The 18,769-nt window shown below is 44.5% G+C and overlaps 3 protein-coding genes across 4 annotated transcripts; 1 reads left to right on the top strand and 2 right to left on the bottom strand.

The window, feature by feature from the left end:
- Positions 1–29: 29 nt before the first annotated feature.
- msmp1 (microseminoprotein, prostate associated 1) lies at positions 30–1,462 on the bottom strand. Its single transcript, XM_040181801.2, has 3 exons — positions 1,222–1,462; positions 1,031–1,139; positions 30–556 (listed from the first exon to the last, which is right to left on the bottom strand). Exons 1-3 carry the CDS (start codon positions 1,328–1,330, stop codon positions 385–387), a joined length of 390 nt encoding a protein of 129 aa, XP_040037735.1. The 5' UTR covers positions 1,331–1,462; the 3' UTR covers positions 30–384.
- A 2,426-nt stretch (positions 1,463–3,888) lies between these two features.
- Positions 3,889–13,281, top strand: pik3c3 (phosphatidylinositol 3-kinase, catalytic subunit type 3). Its single transcript, XM_040181547.2, has 25 exons — positions 3,889–4,303; positions 4,991–5,179; positions 5,432–5,575; positions 5,733–5,862; positions 6,625–6,711; positions 7,124–7,219; positions 7,332–7,403; positions 7,508–7,612; positions 7,812–7,904; positions 8,005–8,190; positions 8,376–8,506; positions 8,850–8,931; positions 9,041–9,108; positions 9,194–9,299; positions 9,415–9,531; positions 9,674–9,805; positions 9,918–10,046; positions 10,447–10,516; positions 10,614–10,678; positions 10,763–10,847; positions 11,747–11,821; positions 11,911–12,079; positions 12,295–12,385; positions 12,528–12,653; positions 12,991–13,281. The coding sequence occupies exons 1-25, from the start codon at positions 4,239–4,241 to the stop codon at positions 13,003–13,005; spliced, it is 2,628 nt and encodes an 875-aa protein (XP_040037481.1). The 5' UTR covers positions 3,889–4,238; the 3' UTR covers positions 13,006–13,281.
- LOC120822143 (interferon lambda receptor 1) lies at positions 12,881–18,547 on the bottom strand. Of its 2 annotated transcripts, XM_040181551.2 has the most exons (7): positions 18,335–18,547; positions 18,015–18,135; positions 17,427–17,596; positions 17,100–17,278; positions 16,722–16,884; positions 14,870–15,000; positions 12,881–14,756 (listed from the first exon to the last, which is right to left on the bottom strand). In XM_040181551.2, the coding sequence occupies exons 1-7, from the start codon at positions 18,399–18,401 to the stop codon at positions 14,454–14,456; spliced, it is 1,134 nt and encodes a 377-aa protein (XP_040037485.2). In that variant the 5' UTR covers positions 18,402–18,547; the 3' UTR covers positions 12,881–14,453. The 2 variants fall into 2 exon arrangements, with proteins under 2 accessions (XP_040037485.2, XP_077961742.1); XM_078105616.1 differs by lacking the exons at positions 12,881–14,756; positions 14,870–15,000 and adding an exon at positions 15,130–15,285.
- Positions 18,548–18,769: the final 222 nt, after the last annotated feature.

Genomic DNA, 18,769 nt, shown 5'->3' on the forward strand with positions numbered 1-18,769 from the left:
CCATCATTACTTCACATAATTCAACATGGTTTCTCTTTGTAAAGAAGATTTTTATTTTGAGCATAACAGGGTTACAGCTGAGAGCAGGTCAAAATATATATATAATTATTGGAGTAATCAAAGAATTGGACAGACAAGTGTGTTACTGTGGTCCATCCTTTGGTGAGTTTAGTTTTAAAAATATTCTCCACTAGATTTGACTTAAATATATTTTTTACACACACACCTCACTCACATTTCCTTCATTGATAATACAATCAAACAAAGTACAGATGTTGTTAAAGCTTTATATTAGTATGTAAATGAAAGGGTTACTGGTATTTAACTATGGTGAGTACTGGTTTCACAGGCACTGAGCAGATCGCCGCCGGTCTGCGCAGTTCTCTACCCCATGAGGTGCTGCTGCGGCTGAAGCGATCCGTGGCCGGGGTCCCTGATTTCCTCACCAGGGTAGCAGGGCAGGCGGGGGTCGGCTGTCTGGACCAGGCCCACTTTGCACGTCGCTGAATCCACACGCACGTCGCACCACGCAGGGAAATCCACCGGCCGATGCACCCTGCACAGTTGTGACGGAGGAGAAGATTCTTATTAAAAATGTACCTTTTAATGAGCTACATTCTCTGCTACTTTATACTTCATCTCAATTACACAACAGCTTTTATCTTTCCATCCACTACTGGGCTATTTATAGGTTTAGTTATGAAGCATATTTTAGAAATATACAACATGTTGTTTAATGTGTCCTTAAACTTCTCAAGGGTATATGACATTTGTAAAAATATCTGAAAAGGTCCATTCGGCATCATGGCTGCTTTCACATCTAAAGCACACTTTTCTGCTAAAACTTGTCAATGAATATTTATAGATTGTAGGGTTCTTACGTACTACATTGCACCCCATAGCTGCCCCCCAGCTCCACTTCTATGAAGTCAGTTCTACCATTTTGTTCATTCTCTCTGAAGCTACAGCTGCTGCACAGCAACTGTCAGCATCTGGAGCACCAAACCACACAGCTCGGTCGTTCACTCACGTCTCGCAGCAGCCGACGCCGACGGGATGCAGGCAGGTGCACTGCATACAAGCGTCGTCCATCCAGCTTTCCCCCAGCGAGAAGTGCCTCCCTTCGAACTCACACAGCGCTGGAACACATGGCAGTCAGAAATGAATTATAAAAGGTTGTGATACATGTTGGATTTCTTCGGTCCAGATAAGATGTCTTACCTCTGGAGTTGAAGTGGCACAGCATCGGCGCAGAAGACCCGCCACTGGCACACAGGAGAAACACGGCAGCTGCAAGCATCCAGTTGACCCCGGCGAGCTCCATCTTCATCTGGTCTGAGCAGATTCTACTCCCACTTCTGGCCTTACCCCCTTATTTATACATCCTTTACGGCCGCGGCCTGGAGGTGTGGTCAGCGCCGTCATGTGGCCCACAGGCCTGGCAGAGGAAGGTGTCAGCGATGCCATCCATTGGGAAATCGGGAGGTGGTGGTTTGTTTGGAGGAGGTGAAGATCCGTAGATCACCTCGCTGCGCTCCAGCGGGCATGAACCTCCGAAGTGATAGAAACAATGACACATTCGTGCGGTGACTAAGACAGGGAAGAGGGGTGAGATGGAGGGCAGGGAGAGAAAGAGGGGTGATGTCCAAGGAGAGCCGGAGAGTGAGAGAGAGAGAGAGAGAGAGAGAGAGAGAGAGAGATGGAATGGAACTATCAGAGATGATTCATCACCAGTCAACCTCTCATACGTTTGCTCGGCCAGGTTGGCGTCCAAAAGCTGAAGAAGTGACTAATGTAAAAAACATGCCTAAATACTCATCTTCTAAAATGATTAAATCACATTTCTTGAAAAACGTATTTTTCAGCATTGGGTGCTTTAAGTTAACAGAAAATATCTCGAAACGCTTCAAAAGTCTTACCAACACCGACTTCAACTTGTATCCTTTTGGAAGAATGGAACCAATTTCCTGATACACACAGCAGCCTGCTGTGACCTCTGACCCCTGTCTACCTCAGCATGATTATCTCATAAGTGATGTCACATCGTGAACTGCAGTTTGTGACCTCGTGTCAGTCCAACCCCAAAGGAATGATGGTCGTGCAGTCTCAGGACACAAGACACATATAAAGGTTGAATATCATCTTTACTACTTCTTTTTGAGAGCATATCATACGTGTAATAGTATAATGAAAATCCAATGTTGCAGAGTCACTTAAAGTGACTTTTGAAAAAAGTAATTATTGCACAATTTAATTAGAAGATAGATAGAATAGATTTGTTGACTAAAACTTGATCAAAGCAATAATTTATTATTGTTTTGTTCTGGAATTTTCATTGATGTCTCCCATAATTATCATCAACTGACTAAAGGTCATGAGATGGGGCTGAAAGAAATGGAAAAACAAAGTAAGTGGAACCTGTGAATAGCATTTCTTTCTTTCTTTCCAGACCTTTCATACACTTTTGACAAATATTTTCCACTTCATCACTCTCATAACTTAAATCCACGTGTTTGTGCATGACATTTGGGAGATGTATCGCCGATCTAAATATCTGCATCAGATGGATTGGGCTCTAATGCGATGTGCGTCTTTGTGCAGACGCGTGCATTTGCTCTGTTATCTTAACAATATCAAATAGTATCTGAATTGGCGTTGCGGCACGGTAACACTGCCTGGGTCCACGATACATTTGCTCATCTTCTTCTAGTTGTTTGCTGAGACGAAAGATCGTAGGAAAAGTCGTCACACAGGAGGCCCCGGGGCCTCACAACATGCAATGTAACGTGCTCTTTCCTCTGGCCTCCTTTAACTTTCAGGCTGCTTCTATTGTTGTCAGATTTGAATGAATCACAGTTGCTTGTTTCAAGCTTTATGTTGTTCTTAAAAAGACTTACTGCAGTTCAAGTGCTGTTGTTATTATTATGGCCAATATATCGGTAACAATAAACGTACCTGTCAGCAGAGATGGTTTGAGTAGGTCAGAGAACCGTTCCTCCTCCTTCAATTCATTTCATTCAGATTTTTGTTTTCAAAGGATGGAAGAGGTTTCAACAGCAGATGTTCCATAAGCTCAACTCGGGTGGTGCTGACCTTTTCAGTGCCTGAGGGTCCCATACAATAGCCTGACGATGAGTTCACACTCTGATCTGACAACCTCAGCGTTTGTCCTCAGCGTTGATAAAAAAGGGAGGACCTCGTCAAAACAAAAGATGTGGATTTTCCTGTCACACACCCGTTGCCCTTCACGGGTATGCACTTAATTGGTGACAAGTGTGTTTTAATTGAGGAGAACTTTCTGTTCGAAAGTCCTAATGTCTGTCATGGTGTTTGGTCAAAGGGCTGCTCTTGTTAGGGCTTCTTTATAGTCCATAAATATCTTCCACAAAGACAAGGTGCACAGAAAGAAGCTTTTTTTTTCTTATAATAAATGATTATTATATTTATAGCATATCATATTTGAAAAATGAAATATTTATATTAGTGATTAAAGCTGCTTCTAAAATGTTACACGTTATCATTTAACAATTTTGACCAAAAAAAAATACTTAAAGATGTATAATCTATGCCAATCTGTGCGAAAAACTGCGAAAAACTGCCAAAACTGATAAACAAAAATTAGCTAACGTAAGACGTTTTTATACACTATATAGAGCTAATATGTATTGGGTATTTATTGTTTTTATTTACGTGGCTCAAGACGTTCACGTATTTAGGAACATTATAGTATTCTCAAAATAATGCTTTATAAAATGTGACACTCTTGCGTGCACTGTGCCTTTAATTGGCGTGCCATTAACCACGCCCCTTCCCTACTTCCTTCTTGCTCCGATCAGGCTCGACAAATCAAAACACGATTCAGCGATGCACTACTCAGTCTTATCCATCCCAGTGCATCGAGAATTGATTACTTTTGCCTCGTGGTTAGATTTTGGCTGCTGCTATGTTGTTGTGTACGTTAGCTATCTAAAACATCCAAATTATGCCCCGCCAGACAGCCGTTAAAATAATGTCGTTACCGTGAATACAGGTGCTCAAAGTTATCCTTTTAAACTTGTGTCCGGACGGGTTGGGTCACTGTCCGTGTGAGCAGCGCGTTACGCGGGGTTCCGGGGAGTGTTTTTGTGCCGAGGCCTTGTCGCAAACACAACTGCTCGCAAAGTCTCGTACAACCGTCCGCGATTTCATGTTGAAGTCGTCAGGTTTTTGGTAAAAATTGAGTGTTTCCCCGTCGGAAGATGGACACTGATAAATTCAACTATGTTTACAGTTGTGACTTGGACATCAACGTTCAACTTAAGATGTAAGTTTTGTACTTCACGTTAGTATTTCAAGCGGTGTAACTAATCTGTCTTGTGACTTGACAGGAAGCTTCCTCTGTTTGTGAGCCTATTGGATTTATTTCTCCCTCAATTAAAACCTTTTCCTATCAGGCCGTTTATAAAATCAAACATTTAAGTAAACGTCATATTTATTATATTACGAATCCCAGAATGAGGTGTTAAAACAGTTTTTAGCTTCGCCTTTTACCAAAGTACCTTCCAACATGGACGTGTTCGTGTTAATGTGTTTCCTTTTGCATTATTGAGACAACATCGTTGTAACAATAAAGGTATACTATATTTTGAACCAGTTAACTGATTGGTAAACACAGTGATCTCTTTGTTGAAATCATGTGCCTCATGAGTCTAATCTTGTGCCTCAGTCTGACCCAATGGATTCGGCACACATGTTAACCAGCTACACTGTATACACACACACAGACATGCAGTTGTGTTGGTCCAGATTTTATTTGTCCTATTTATTTGTCACTTAGTATTAAGCTAATGAAAACAAAGGTAGTGTTTAAGGAGACGAGTTGGAAGCATGTCTCCCAGGTAATAGTTCAGATATGTTGACTTTTTCTGTGTCAGAACAAGCTTTAAAACATCAGCACAGTTGTTTCCCTCCTTCCTCTCGGCCTTCCTCAGCCTCTCGTTTGCTCCTCCAGAGGCAGTTTGGAGGGGAAACGGGAGCAGAAGAGCTACAAAGCGCTGCTGGAAGACCCCATGCTGAGGTTCTCTGGCCTCTACCAGGAGAACTGCTCGGACCTCTACGTCACCTGTCAGGTGTTTGCTGAAGGGAAACCGCTCGCCCTGCCTGTACGCACCTCCTACAAAGCCTTCAGCACACGTTGGAAGTGAGAATGAGTCCACCACTTTGTGTTTGCTCTCTTCTCTTTTCAGCCTTGGGGACATTGAGTGGAAGAGCAAACCCCCGCCTCTAAAAACCTCTCTGTGAAACTTCTAAGAGTCTTGTTACTACCAAAAACAATCTTGTCATTTCGCTGTTGCTACAAACAAATACTTTGACAGGAGTTGCATTTCAGTTCCTCTGACCCTTCTCCCCTTCCTCCTACACTCTTCATCTTCTCTCCTGCCGTCCTGCGCAGCTGGAACGAGTGGCTGCGGCTGCCAGTCAAGTACCCGGACCTTCCCCAAAGTGCCCAGGTGGCTCTCACAGTGTGGGACGTCTACGGGCCCGGCAGAGCCGTTCCCGTCGGGGGAACCACTGTCACCTTGTTTGGCAAATATGGGTGAGTCCAGCTTCACTCTACTACTTGTGTTGTTCCGGACGACATAAGACAATGTCGCAAAGTGCTGTGTTTTGCTACTAGGTTGAAAGATCAGCTTCCCCTCGCAGCTGCACTGGGAGATGAGGAGTAAAATCCACCCCCTCCTGTTTTCTTCTAGTATGTTCCGGCAAGGGATGCATGACCTGAAGGTTTGGCCGGGTGTGGAGGGCGACGGAGGAGAGCCCACTTCCACACCAGGACGCACCAGCAGCAGCCTGACGGAGGACCAGATGGGCAGACTGGCCAAGGTACGGCACTGTTTGTGGATGTACAGGAGAACCGTCTTCATGACTGGAAGGGAGGATGAGGGAAAGAGATATGATGACGATGACGAGAGTCAACAAGAAACGTGTCAGTAAGGCCTTGGTCCAAATGTATTTACATTTGCATTTACAAGTACAAGTTGATTCGGATGTTTGTGTGAACACTTCTTGAGAAGCATAACACACACTCGCTTTAAGGTGAGTTTTAAGCAACTTCTGTTGTTGAAAGATGTCCTCATATTTTATGTTAAGTGTGTGCGTGTTTTATTTTATATGTGGACACACAATTGTCAAAGGGTTGCGGCTTTTTGGAACTTTAAATGAAATTTCATCCCAATCTGATTGGACTGTTTTTTTTCTGTTTTTTAATTAATCGCCAGCGCAGTTGACTTAATCATACCAAAAGGTTTTTCTCTGCTGCTACCAGTTCTTACTTGTTGTTTTAAAGAGTGACTGCTAATTCTAAATTCAGCTGAGTTGTGGGCTTTCTGTTCGGGGCCAGATATGTGCTCACATTCCCGACACCCACACGACCTGATGAGTGGATTGGCTGCTGAGTGTGTGTCCGCAGATGCTGGATTGACTTCTGGCACTGAAGTTGTGCGTGATTGGTTGAGCTGTTTGCACATCAGCAACCGTGCTGTGACCAGTTCTGCTGAAGAAGACGGACGTCGACCTCTTTATTTTTGTGTATTTTTGGTAAACCTTTTTTCTTCCTCCTCTGTCTCGCTTTCTCTTTCCATCCAGCTGACAAAGGCCCATCGGCAGGGCCACATGGTGAAGGTGGACTGGCTGGACCGTCTGACCTTCAGGGAGATCGAGATGATCAACGAGGTGAGTGGGTTTAGCTGGACTGTGTGTCAAAACATTTTCTTTTCTTGTAGTGGAAAAGGACATTTTGCTCCAAACTGAAATATCACAACAGCTACTTGATGGATGAAGTAAAGTTTGGTATTTTTTCTTTTTTTCCTCTGGCGATAAGTTCTTCCTCTTAAATTATCAAAACTCATGTCATTACCATCAGTACTTGAGTCTGTACTAAGATGATAAACATTATACCGGCTCAACGTGCTGGTATAATGGCCAAGCAGCTAGCATGTCTGTAGACTCTTATGTCTTGTCAGATGTGTCAAACATGATTTCATGGTCCCAGATGCAATCATAATGTCAGTAATTATCAATTTGACTAGTTTGTGCTCGATTGTGCTGAATTGAAATGTCTTCTTCACGTGTGTATTTTTTGCAGAGTGAGAAACGCAGCTCTAACTTCATGTACCTCATGGTGGAGTTCCCCCGTGTCAAAACGAATGAAAAGGAATACAGTATTGTCTATTATGAAAAGGTATTTTCCCGTTTAAATGCATGCAACAAGGAGTATATTCAAGTGTCGCATCCTTGGATAACACTGTAAACTGTGGCCGCTGATCGCTGTGCTTCACTCTGCTACCACTCAGGATGGAGACGATACTTCACCCGTTCTCACCACCTGCGACATCGTCAAAGTTCCGGACCCACAGATGGGGATGGTGAGAGGACGCACTAAAATGCATTCATGGCGGGCTTTGATATTTTTGGTGATGTGCTAAAAGTCTACATATGCAGTATTTCCCAATTCCTGGTGTTCCTGCAGGAGAACCTGGTCGAGAGCAAGCATCACAAACTGGCTCGTAGCCTCCGCAGTGGCCCCTCGGATCACGACCTGAAGCCCAACGCTGCCACCCGAGACCAGCTTAATGTAAGCAACTGCAAAAGTGCCTCATTTCAACTTAATAATTCAAGCTACAGCACCAGTCGAAGGTTTGGACACTTGCAAGTCAAAGTGCCTCCACAGCCTTTAAAAAAAAAAAAAAAAAGAGGATCCCAGATGTCACTCATTTAATACACGTTAAAATGTCTCCGAAAATAGATTTGTGTGTGTCTGTGTGGGCCAACAGATCATCGTGAGCTACCCTCCAACCAAGCAGCTGAGCTCTGAAGAACAGGACCTGGTGTGGAAGTTCAGATACTACCTCACAACACAGGAGAAGGTGGGTGTGTTTCTTATATGCTGCTCCACCGTAACCAAGTCAGCTGGCCAGTTCAATGCAATGCAAGCAAGTTCAATGCTTCCTCCTCATCTTGCTGCAGGCCCTGACAAAGTTCCTCAAGTGTGTCAACTGGGATCTGCCCCAGGAGGCCAAGCAGGCCCTGGAGCTGCTGGGGAAGTGGAGGCCAATGGATGTGGAGGACTCCCTGGAGCTGCTGTCCTCCCAGTTCACCAACCCCACTGTTAGACGCTACGCTGTGGCACGCCTGCAGCAGGCGGATGATGAGGTATGATGATATGATTGAGGCATTGCCTCTCAAATAAGATGTTTGCTATTATATCAATGCCCTGAACATCACATTTCCCTTTGCGTGAACAAGATCAATTGATTTGACCCTTTTGAATTCCAAATACAAAGTACTTTTTTGAATGAACCCTTTGGCTTTGTTATTCCCATCTATTCTTTTTCTAGGACCTGCTGATGTATCTTCTCCAGCTGGTCCAGGCACTCAAGTACGAGAACTTCAATGATATTCTGGGAGGCCTGGAGCCCGGCAGCAAGAGAGACAGCCAGGGGCTTTCAGATGACTCGACACTGGACAGGTCAGCACTTGGATGAGAAGTTATAACAGCGACTCGGTGGATCATAAATAAGTCTGCACTGCCGGCAGCTTTGAAAGAAGCGAAACACCCGTGGTCGTTCTGTTGTTGCGTAAAAGCCAATCAAACTGAGAAGAAAAACATTCGTCCTGTTTTATTTATACCGCCTGGACTGCATAATTTTCCTTTCAGAAGCCGTAATGAACTCTCGGGCTGTTTGGATTTTACTGGTCTGACATCCTAGAGTACAGTAGAAAATTGAGCTCATCATCTCAACAGTTTAAGTAGAGGGGCCTTAAAACTTGTATTTAATTTTTCTTTTCTTTGTTTGTTACTCTCTCTGTAGTTCCCAGATCCTGTCCGGCACGTCGGGACCTTCAACAGCCACGCAGAAAGGCAAGGACGTGGCTGAGAGCGAGAGTCAAGAGGTCAGGAAGTCCGAATGTCCCCGATAAGAAACCAAGAGCAGGAAAGGAACTGTCCCGTTGGGGAATCAAGGCACACTAAATATTCGTTTCTGTCTGTATCTCCTTGTAGCAAGACTTGTGCACATTTCTCATCTCCCGCGCTTGCAAGAACTCCACACTTGCCAACTACTTGTATTGGTGAGTAGCAGCAGCTCAGAACAACTTTATTATTTCTAAAAAAGGGCCTTGTGTTGATCTTCATCTGCCTGTGTGTCTTCTTCAGGTATGTGATTGTGGAGTGTGAGGATCAGGACACCCAGCAGAGAGATCCAAAGACTCACGAGATGTACCTCAACGTCATGAGGCGGTTCAGTCAGGCGCTGCTGAAGGTCAGAAACCCCCAACGGGACAATGATTCGGAAACGTCACAACAGCGCCGCCGGTTTAGGTTCTGCTCCAAACTGAACTACTACACATACTAGATATATTTTTCTTTCCCTCCAGGGGGATAAGAGCGTGCGGGTGATGCGCTCGCTGTTGGCTTCCCAGCAGACGTTCGTAAACCGACTGGTGCAGCTGATGAAAGCCGTGCAAAGGGAGAGCGGAAATCGCAAGAAGAAGGTAAGAACAGAAAACTTACACGTGCAGATACGTTGTTTATTCAGTTTACATGCATACTGTTGTCATCTGGCGCACTGCTCCCTGCTGTGCTGTGCTAACAGCCCCCCACCCCCCTCCCCCTCCTCCCACCGTGTGTCTGCAGACAGAGCGGCTGCAGGCTCTGTTGGCGGACAACGAGAAGGTGAATCTCTCCGAGATCGAGCCCATTCCGCTTCCCCTGGAGCCGCTGATCAGAATCAGAGGCATCGTCCCTGAGACGGCCACGCTCTTCAAGGTACTGAAAGGAACTTTCCTCGTCATGGAGCACTTTTCCCTCTGTTCTGCTTTGTTCATGGGTCTTTTTTCCCCTCCGTCCGTCTGTGTGTGTGTGTGTGTGTGTGTGGCAGAGCGCTCTGATGCCAGCTAAGCTGATCTTCAAGGCAGAGGATGGAACCATGTACCCAGTTATTTTCAAACACGGAGACGATCTGAGGCAGGATCAGCTCATCCTTCAGATCATTTCGCTCATGGACAAAGTAAGATTGCTCTACAAGTGGTTTATGGATGCTAATTGGTGGCGACTGATTGATTTTATTAGACAACCTGCCATTTATAGTGATGTTTTTTTTTTTCAGACAACTACTTTTTTTTTGTCCATTTCACAGTTGTATGTAGTCTTGGTGCACATGATATTCAGGTGCTATGTACAAAGAACAAGAAACATCAAATGGCGGTCACTCCAACAGAAAAAGGGATAAATAAAATAAATAATAGTTGTCCACTCCTGAATGTAGTATTGTATGATATGTGCACAGAGAAAGTTAACCGGTCGCTATTCAGCTGGAGGGCCGAGCTTTTGAGGTTCTTTTATGCTGCAAAAATACTTTGAGTTGGTAATGTTGTAAATTATACCAAGGTTGTTTTCCTGACTTGTAGCTGTTGAGGAAAGAGAATTTGGACCTGAAGTTGACACCTTACAAAGTATTGGCCACCAGCACCAAGCACGGTGAGACGTCACAACCCCTCACTCAATGAGGTTAAAATCATCCAATCAGTTATATACATTATAATATAATGATAATCTTATTATTTTCTTATTTCAGGTTTTATGCAGTTTGTTCAGTCTGTGCCTGTTGCTGAAGTCCTGGCTACCGAAGGCAACATCCAGGTGAGCAAAGCTATAGAATCGATCCGAATAAGCTGACGAGTGGCGCCATCTGTCCTTTTCATTCACTCCCATTTGTCGCCACAGAGCTTCTTCAGGAAGCATGCGCCGAGTGAAAAGGGCCCCTACGGCATCAGCTCAGAGGTGATGGACACCTACGTCAAGAGCTGCGGTGAGTCCCACTCAACGGTAGGGGTGTAACGATTCATTTTAACAACGATTCGATTCGAATCGCGATTCATGGTTGCCGATTTGATTCATGGACGATCTGGGTTAATTTGGAACGATTCGATTCAGTGACTTGAAATCGATTCAGTAACTTTACTGGACAGTGCAGGCAAAGTTTCTGAGATCCCTGTTGTTTCTTGTAAGGAAATCAGGTTTCAATTAATTATGGATATTATAAACAAGCAAACAACAATTAATGGAAAATGTATTTACCTTTTATTTGAATCAAGTGCCATTTTCAATGTAAACATTACACAATAATTACACAAGGTTTGGATCAATTCACAGAACCCTGGATTTTCAACCACATTGTAGGGTCGCACGTCTTTACAGATAAACTTGGCAATTGTTACTGTGATGTTGAGTTTGGTGCTGGCGAGGCCTGAGGTGTCTGCAGAGCTGGAGTTACCTGCTGCTGCTGCAGCGGTGACGCTGCTAGAGGCGCCTGACTGTCGGCGCTGTTTAATCCCACGACGCCTTAATAGATGGCCGGAAAGATTCGTCGTGTTTTTTTATTTGGCTTCTACCTATTCTACAAACAGCGACCGACTTATTTAGAACACCGTGTTTGCAAAAGCCAAAATGTTTCCACACACTGGATCGATAAGTTTGTTTGTAAATGTCTCGCTCGCAGTCGTCTTTCAATCGATTTGTAATCGTTATGTCGTCTAGAATGCCGATTTGCGGAGCACAGATCGATTTGGTTGGATCGCAGGAATATAAATCGATTAATCGATTCAGTGAATAAATCGTTACACCCCTACTCAACGGGGTTCAGTGTGTTGGTCTGCTGCATGCCTGCAGAAAAGGGTCTAACCGCCTCTCTCCCTTCGCCCCCCCCAGCGGGTTACTGCGTCATAACGTACATCCTGGGAGTGGGGGACAGACACCTGGACAACCTGCTCCTGACAAAGACCGGTGAGGCGGACGGCTTGTAGCTCACTGATTTACTAATAGCTCCTATTTTAAGGAGCGGTTTTAGAATGTTTTCTCTTCTCCTCATCCAGGGAAGCTGTTCCACATCGACTTTGGCTACATTCTGGGTCGAGACCCCAAACCGCTGCCCCCACCCATGAAGCTGAGCAAAGAGATGGTGGAGGGGATGGGAGGCATGCAGAGCGAGCAGTACCAGGAGTTCAGGAAGCAGTGCTACACCGCCTTCCTCCACCTCAGGAGGTCAGAGGCCGGACACACAAGAACAGAGAAATAACTATTTGTATATGTTGTATCTTCATCTTTGTAGAAGATTTAAACAATCCTAGTTGTTACTTTACACAAAAAAAAGTCACATTCCTGGTGTATGTACTCACTGCAAATAACGGTGCCAACTACATTACTTGACAAGTTTAACCACTGAAGTAAATTTGTCCTCCTTCCCTCCATTGCTTCAGATATTCCAACCTCATCCTGAATCTGTTTTCTCTCATGGTGGATGCCAATATTCCCGATATCGCCCTGGAGCCTGACAAGACCGTTAAGAAGGTGCGTCTGCTGATACCGGACAAGAACAAATAGCAGCACTGGGGGGGGGTCATTTATCAGCCCAGATCATATGGATCTCAAATGATTACGCTGATATATCTCGAGTTATGTTTTAAATGCACCTCATCATGTTTTCCTCCAGGTGCAGGACAAGTTCAGACTGGACCTGTCGGACGAAGAGGCCGTCCATTACATGCAGAGTCTGATCGATGAGAGTGTGGGCGCTTTGTTCGCTGCTGTGGTCGAACAGATACACAAGTTTGCTCAGGTATGTAAACTGAGGCTGAAGTGTGTACCATTACATCACCGCTGCACATTCAACACATGATCACTGAATCTGAATCATTTTGTTCTTACTTCCAAATTTGCAGCGGCTTCTTTTTTATTATACACGTCTTGTCAAATTAGTGTATTTATTTTCTCTTGCAGCGTGTGTAGCTCTCGTACGTCGTTTATCTTTATGGATTTTCTCCAGTTGATTTTGCCTTTGCAATAGATAAACTGAAGCCAGTGTAATTTAATGCTTTAAAAAAAATGTCCCAAGTTATATTAATTATAAATAGGCTGAAAGTTACAACACGTCTTGATAATTGGTCTTTTCTCAGTACTGGCGGAGATGAGCAGAACAGAGAATATTGAACCAAGACGACACTGCATCCAACTTTTGCAGCAGCGGCAAATCATGGTACGGCTTTCACTCGACGGATGCCACGTGTCCATGAGGGAATCAAAGAAAAAGAAACCCAATGACACTGTTAAAAAGGCCAAGAATTCTCTGCCAACCTTCACTGCAAGATGGTTAAACAAGAACGTGGTTTCTGCTTTCTTAGGTGTGTATATAATGTATATTAATTATTAAATGAAAATGTATGGCCAAATAAAGATTGTTGATACAAGCGACCGCAGTGGCCTTTTTTGACAACGGGAGTTTCGGTTGAATATTTTCCATCATTTTAAGCCCAAAATCGTTCTAGAAACAGTCACAGCAGAAACACATTGTAGCCTTAATTAAATCCACGTCAGTACATATCTTCAGAGGAATCACTTCGCCTGTTCCAGTTCCACCGTTGTGTAGTCAGGTGCTCGTCTGCACATGCCAGCTTCATACAATAATCTCTCCACAAGGTAAATAAGCACTAAGCCTATTAATAAAAGCCATGCACACTGGCTGGTACATGGAGCCTTGGATAACCCCCAGGGTCTCTGTGTAATCTGGAAAAGGGGGAGAAGGGAAACAAACAATGCCGCATGGCGAAAAACCCCAAAGCTCCCCAATGTTGCGGAAAGAATGCAACACCAGCAAAACAGGAGGCGGGAAAGCAGATGTTCCTTGATTTGATGCTGGGGGCAGGATGAGGCGTCGGTCACGGGCAACGAAACTCCGATGGGGGCGAATGTGAGTCAGAAAGACCAATGAATGAAAAACTACCCTCGGTTATCACCTTGGGGGGGCAGAATAAAGGGCCTGCGGGCGGCTTCTTGGGGGGTGTCAGGAGTTTCTGAAGCTTACGGTCTGGACGGGCCAATATAGAGTCACTGGACCTCAGCACAAAAAGGCAGCGGAGGAAGAACCGCAACCAGATTTAGACATTTTCGCCGAATCATTTGTACACACAGAAAAACGGCTCCTTTTGGACCTTTAAACGACAATAAACTATTTCTGCTTCATTGGTGATTCTCACTCACCAGTTGATCCTCTGAGTCTCTCCGTCCAGCACACTGACTCATATCGGACAAACACTGAGAGGAATGTGCCGATACGTTTAAAACAGGGAGCCACATTTCTATGACTGGATGTTAGAGGACGTCTCGTGGCTCTAAATGGGGAATTGGATAATCGGGTCGTGACCCTTCATCTTCATCCTGCTCGTTATGGACACCATTCAAGGTCCACAAGAAATGAATGTCAGAGGTCATGTACAGAACGTCATCTTCAGGACTGGAAGGGATCCAATACCTCGAAGACATTTCAGAATGGCGAGCGTTTCTTGTAACGGGGTTTGAGCCTCACAGTGATTTGTAAATAACCAGCATGACATGACCAAGAGACGCACGCACACACACACCTTTATGGAGCAACGTTCGCTAGGATTTGGTTTTTAGTCTTTCGGTCTCCATTTGGCCAAAATGTCTCTTTAAGAGAAACGGGATGCTGATTCCAGTCGGGTCCTTGCTGGAGGTCGAGCTTCATCCCTCCGGTGTCCCAGTACGATGCGCCCGAGCTGGGGTCGCGATGGGGAGGATCCCCGGTGTGATTCGAGGTCTGGTCTTGGTTAGAGGAGAGTTCTATGGAGATTTTATCGTCAGCAAACTCCAGGTGGATGTCACAAGGGTCGACGGGGAGCAAAGACACTGGATCCTGAACCGCCGCCTCATTGAAAGAAAATAACAATAAAATAAGAGCATGAAAAATCTGTCAGAAAAGGAAGTGTACTTGGTGTTAATGAATTCTGAGTGAAGTAAAAACACAAAATAGAAACATACAGGAATCTTGGGTTGATCTTCAGTGGTCGCTGCAGTGTCTCTTGGTCTATTCAGGAACACAGTGAGAAGTGGAAAAAGGAGCAGAGACGTCAGTCCGATTCCTAGAAAAAAGGCAGGCAGCAGGAGAAAACCTGAGGAGAAAAAACAACGCAGGTGCCACAAATGCTGCAGAATCTCACACAAAAGCTGAATCAACAGCGAGGCTGCACAATGACTTATGAACTATATTGGAAACTATTTTGAATGTTGTCATTGTGTCTTGGATGCGATTCCGACTAAGCTGCTTAAGGAAGTTTTTCCTTTAATTAGGACGTCTTTACTGGATATTATGAATCTTTTTTTTGTTGACGGGACACGTACCACAGTCCTTCAAGGTAGCCGTAATCAAACCTCTTCTTTTGTGAGGTGTTGAAGGCCTTTCCAAAACAAAGCAGAGTCACTTGCTGAGAACTGTGGTTGAAGCTTCTCAGAATACAGTCGTTTAGCATCTCTCACCGCCTTGCTAAACCTGTGTTTTGACAAGACTTTGTCCTCACTCCTAAATGCCTGATCCTTCTGCAGTATCCTGTTGCAGCGACTAGAACATTTGATTGGTATTAAAGGAACTGCACTCAGCGGGTTTAAATCCTATTTATCAGATCGATCCCAGTTTGTGCTTGTAAACGGTGAATCCTTGATCACCACCAATGTTGGTCACGGAGTCCCACAAGGTTCTGTGCTTGGACCGATTTTATTTACCCTCTATATGCTTCCTTTGGCCGACGTTATCAGAAAACACTGCATTGACTTCCATTGTTATGCAGACGATACTCAACTGTATCTGTCGATCAAGCCAGGTGAGACCGACCAGCTTGTTAAGACTTCAAGAATGTCTCGGAGACATCAAAACTTCAAAATAACGGAAGTTATCCTGATAGGCCCAGAGCGCCTTCGAAGTCAGCTGTCACGCGATACATTTTCTATGGATGGAATTGCTCTTGTATCCAGCAGCACAGTCAAGAATCTTGGAGTTCTCTTCGACCAGGGTATGTCCTTCAACTCTCACATAAAGAAGACTTCAAGGACTGTCTTTTTTCATCTACGTGATATATCGAAAAATCAGGAACTTCCTGTCTCATAGTGACGCAGAAAAATTAGTTCATGCGTTTGTCTCTTCTAGACTGGATTACTGTAATTCTTTGTTATCAGGCTGCTCTTGTAAATCTCTTAAGCCTCTCCAGTTGATTCAGAATGCTGCAGCACGTGTATTAACAAGAACTAAGAAAAGGGATCATATCACTCCTGTATTAACTTCTTTTCACTGGCTCCCTGTTAAATTTTTGTGCTTTCTCGCCTTGCAGGTCCCGTGGATTATAATTCTGTCTGGACCCCGTTCCTGACTCCTGCGTGGCCCCGCAGACACCTACCGCTTCTAACAACAGTGATATATTCTTCCCTTTTTTTCCCCCATGGAAGGGTTTACATGTGCCGATGTGTCAGAGGATGTGTACAGACTGTAAAGCCCTCTCAGGCAAATTTGTAATTTGCGATTTTGGGCTATCAGAAAATAAAATGAATTGATGAGGTTGACGATAGTGATATCCCAATTACATGATCTGCAATATTGGATATTATCGTTTTTACATCCCTCGCTTTCTCCTTTTTTTAAATTAAAAACATTGCGGTTTTGCAAAGATTCAGACTACCTGTGCAACACAGACACGTTTTAGTCTGCACCTTCTACTTGGATGTTTATTTGTTAATCAATATATACAATTTCTATCAGGACATTTTTTTCATCATTAAACACCTCTATTTTTGAAAAATAAATCTGAAATAAAAATATAATTGCCAAAGGCAGTTTTCCTCTCACCTGATTTGGACAGAGTCTGGACACACTGAGGGGCCGATTTCGGGGAAGCAGCCATGGAGAAGGTTGGGAAGGAGAAGTTGGCCACAGCACAGTAGTTCTGACCAGGATCCAAACCAGAGAACTCCACATGGGACACCAGCTCCTGGGTCCAGACCGTGCGGCTCTGCAGGATCACGCAGCACTCTGCATGTTAGTTTACAGCGTTTTAATCTGAATGGAAATATTTAGTGTTCTCCGGTTTTACTGTGCAACAGTAGAGCAGGAGCCCATTCTGAATGTTTACTCAATGAGGAACCTTTAGGCTACATTATTTCAGGTATGCAGGTTGTTGTTTCTCATATATACATAATTAAGTACCAACATAAGAGCATGTCGGACCTGGTACTCTGATTGATTGAGCTTGTTGTACACAGTTACTGTGGTCCAGGGGTCAATCATCTCAGAGATGGGACAACACCCCCCCAGAGAGCACCTCCTGTTGGCTGCACAGGGAAACTGCACCGTCACAAGCAGCTGGTCGTCGCTCAAAGAGGCCGTGACGGAGGGAGGACTGAAGGCTTGACGGGGGGGAGAGAGGGTGTTCATTTTCACATTCAAAACCAAAAAGGTGACACTACTTTAACAAAAAAACGCTTCAAACCAAGTAAAACAGAGACACAGGTTTATTAAGCTGTTGTATTGCAGGACGCGCAGACTCTCACTGACTGAAGTCACTGTAGTCAAACTTGCGTGGCCTCATCCAGGCGGTGGACACGGGGCCGAGGTGGACGCCCAGACGGACCATGTTGTACAGCTCGAAGTTTGAGAAGACGTGCGAGAGGTCACAGGTGTGGGACGAGAGCCAAACGCACCACGGTACGTCCTGCCAGGGGTCCCTGCAACGAGAGGACGCGGGTCAACATTTCAGCAGTGATCACGCTGCATTTTCACATTAAATGAGAATGAAATGGAAACCGTTCCTCCTGATTTCTTGTTAAGATGTCAAAAGACAGGATCTCACAATGGAGAAGATTATGCAACAGTTACTCTATGAGTCTGTTTGATTAGCCCCACACACAATGTTTCAATTTTGACCGAAATTCTTATCAAACCATATGTTTGAAGTCTTTCTACAATTTATGCATTAAAACAAAGGTAATGTACACATTTCATGACCTAAATCGAATTGGACAAACCAGTAATACACATGTGCCATATGAGAGTGTTTTGTCTGAAAATAAGTAAGTTTTTGCATTTTGTAGTAACGAAATGAGAACGTGGCACCTAACAGGATTAACACACACACACACTCACCCCTGCGTCTTTGTCTGCACGGTAAAGGTGGTATTAGGACTAACGTGGGGACAATCCCACCGCAGGAGGCATCCTAAGTCCAGTGATTCCACAGCAGTGTAGCAGACTGATCCAGTCGACCCTGGGAGGTTTACACGAAACCCATACACCAAAATAGCACCGTCACACAGATACTCACTAACCCGGTAAGTCCAAATGTTAACTTTGTTAACACTTGCAGGAATGTTCCCTCTCATTAGGGAGCAATGGCTGATTAAAAAAAATAAGAGCGAAACAGCTACAGAGAAGTTGAATAAAAACACGTTCGCTTCAGCGCTCACCGATGATCAGCAGGGCAACGACGGCACACGAGCACAATCCCATCGTGGCGGCTCCCGGTGTCTCCATGGCAACGTGGCGACCTCTGGATCGAGGCAGATTGCGAGGGTCTTACTGTACAGTGCAAGCTCCTTTTTTTTTTTGAAGCAAGACCCCATGGACGGACAGCGTGCGCTGCAGACAGAGCGGTGGAGTGGAGCAGGGAGGTGGAAGGGGTGGAGGGATAAGGATTCAATTGAAGGCCAGTGATTTTGTTAAGAGAGCTGATAGGCTGTAATCTACTTAGAGGGCGAAGAAAAGTTTGCAAGACAGACTGTTACAGGCCGAACACAAACTGGTTTTATGAATATAATAGATTTAGTCATGTGCATGTGTTACATTTCACTTTAAAAAAAAAATAATAGTCCCAGTGACTTCATGCTGATCCATCAAACATT

Source organism: Gasterosteus aculeatus, chromosome 7 (genome assembly GCF_964276395.1).
Source record: "Gasterosteus aculeatus chromosome 7, fGasAcu3.hap1.1, whole genome shotgun sequence".
Classification (NCBI taxonomy): Eukaryota; Metazoa; Chordata; class Actinopteri; order Perciformes; family Gasterosteidae; genus Gasterosteus; species Gasterosteus aculeatus.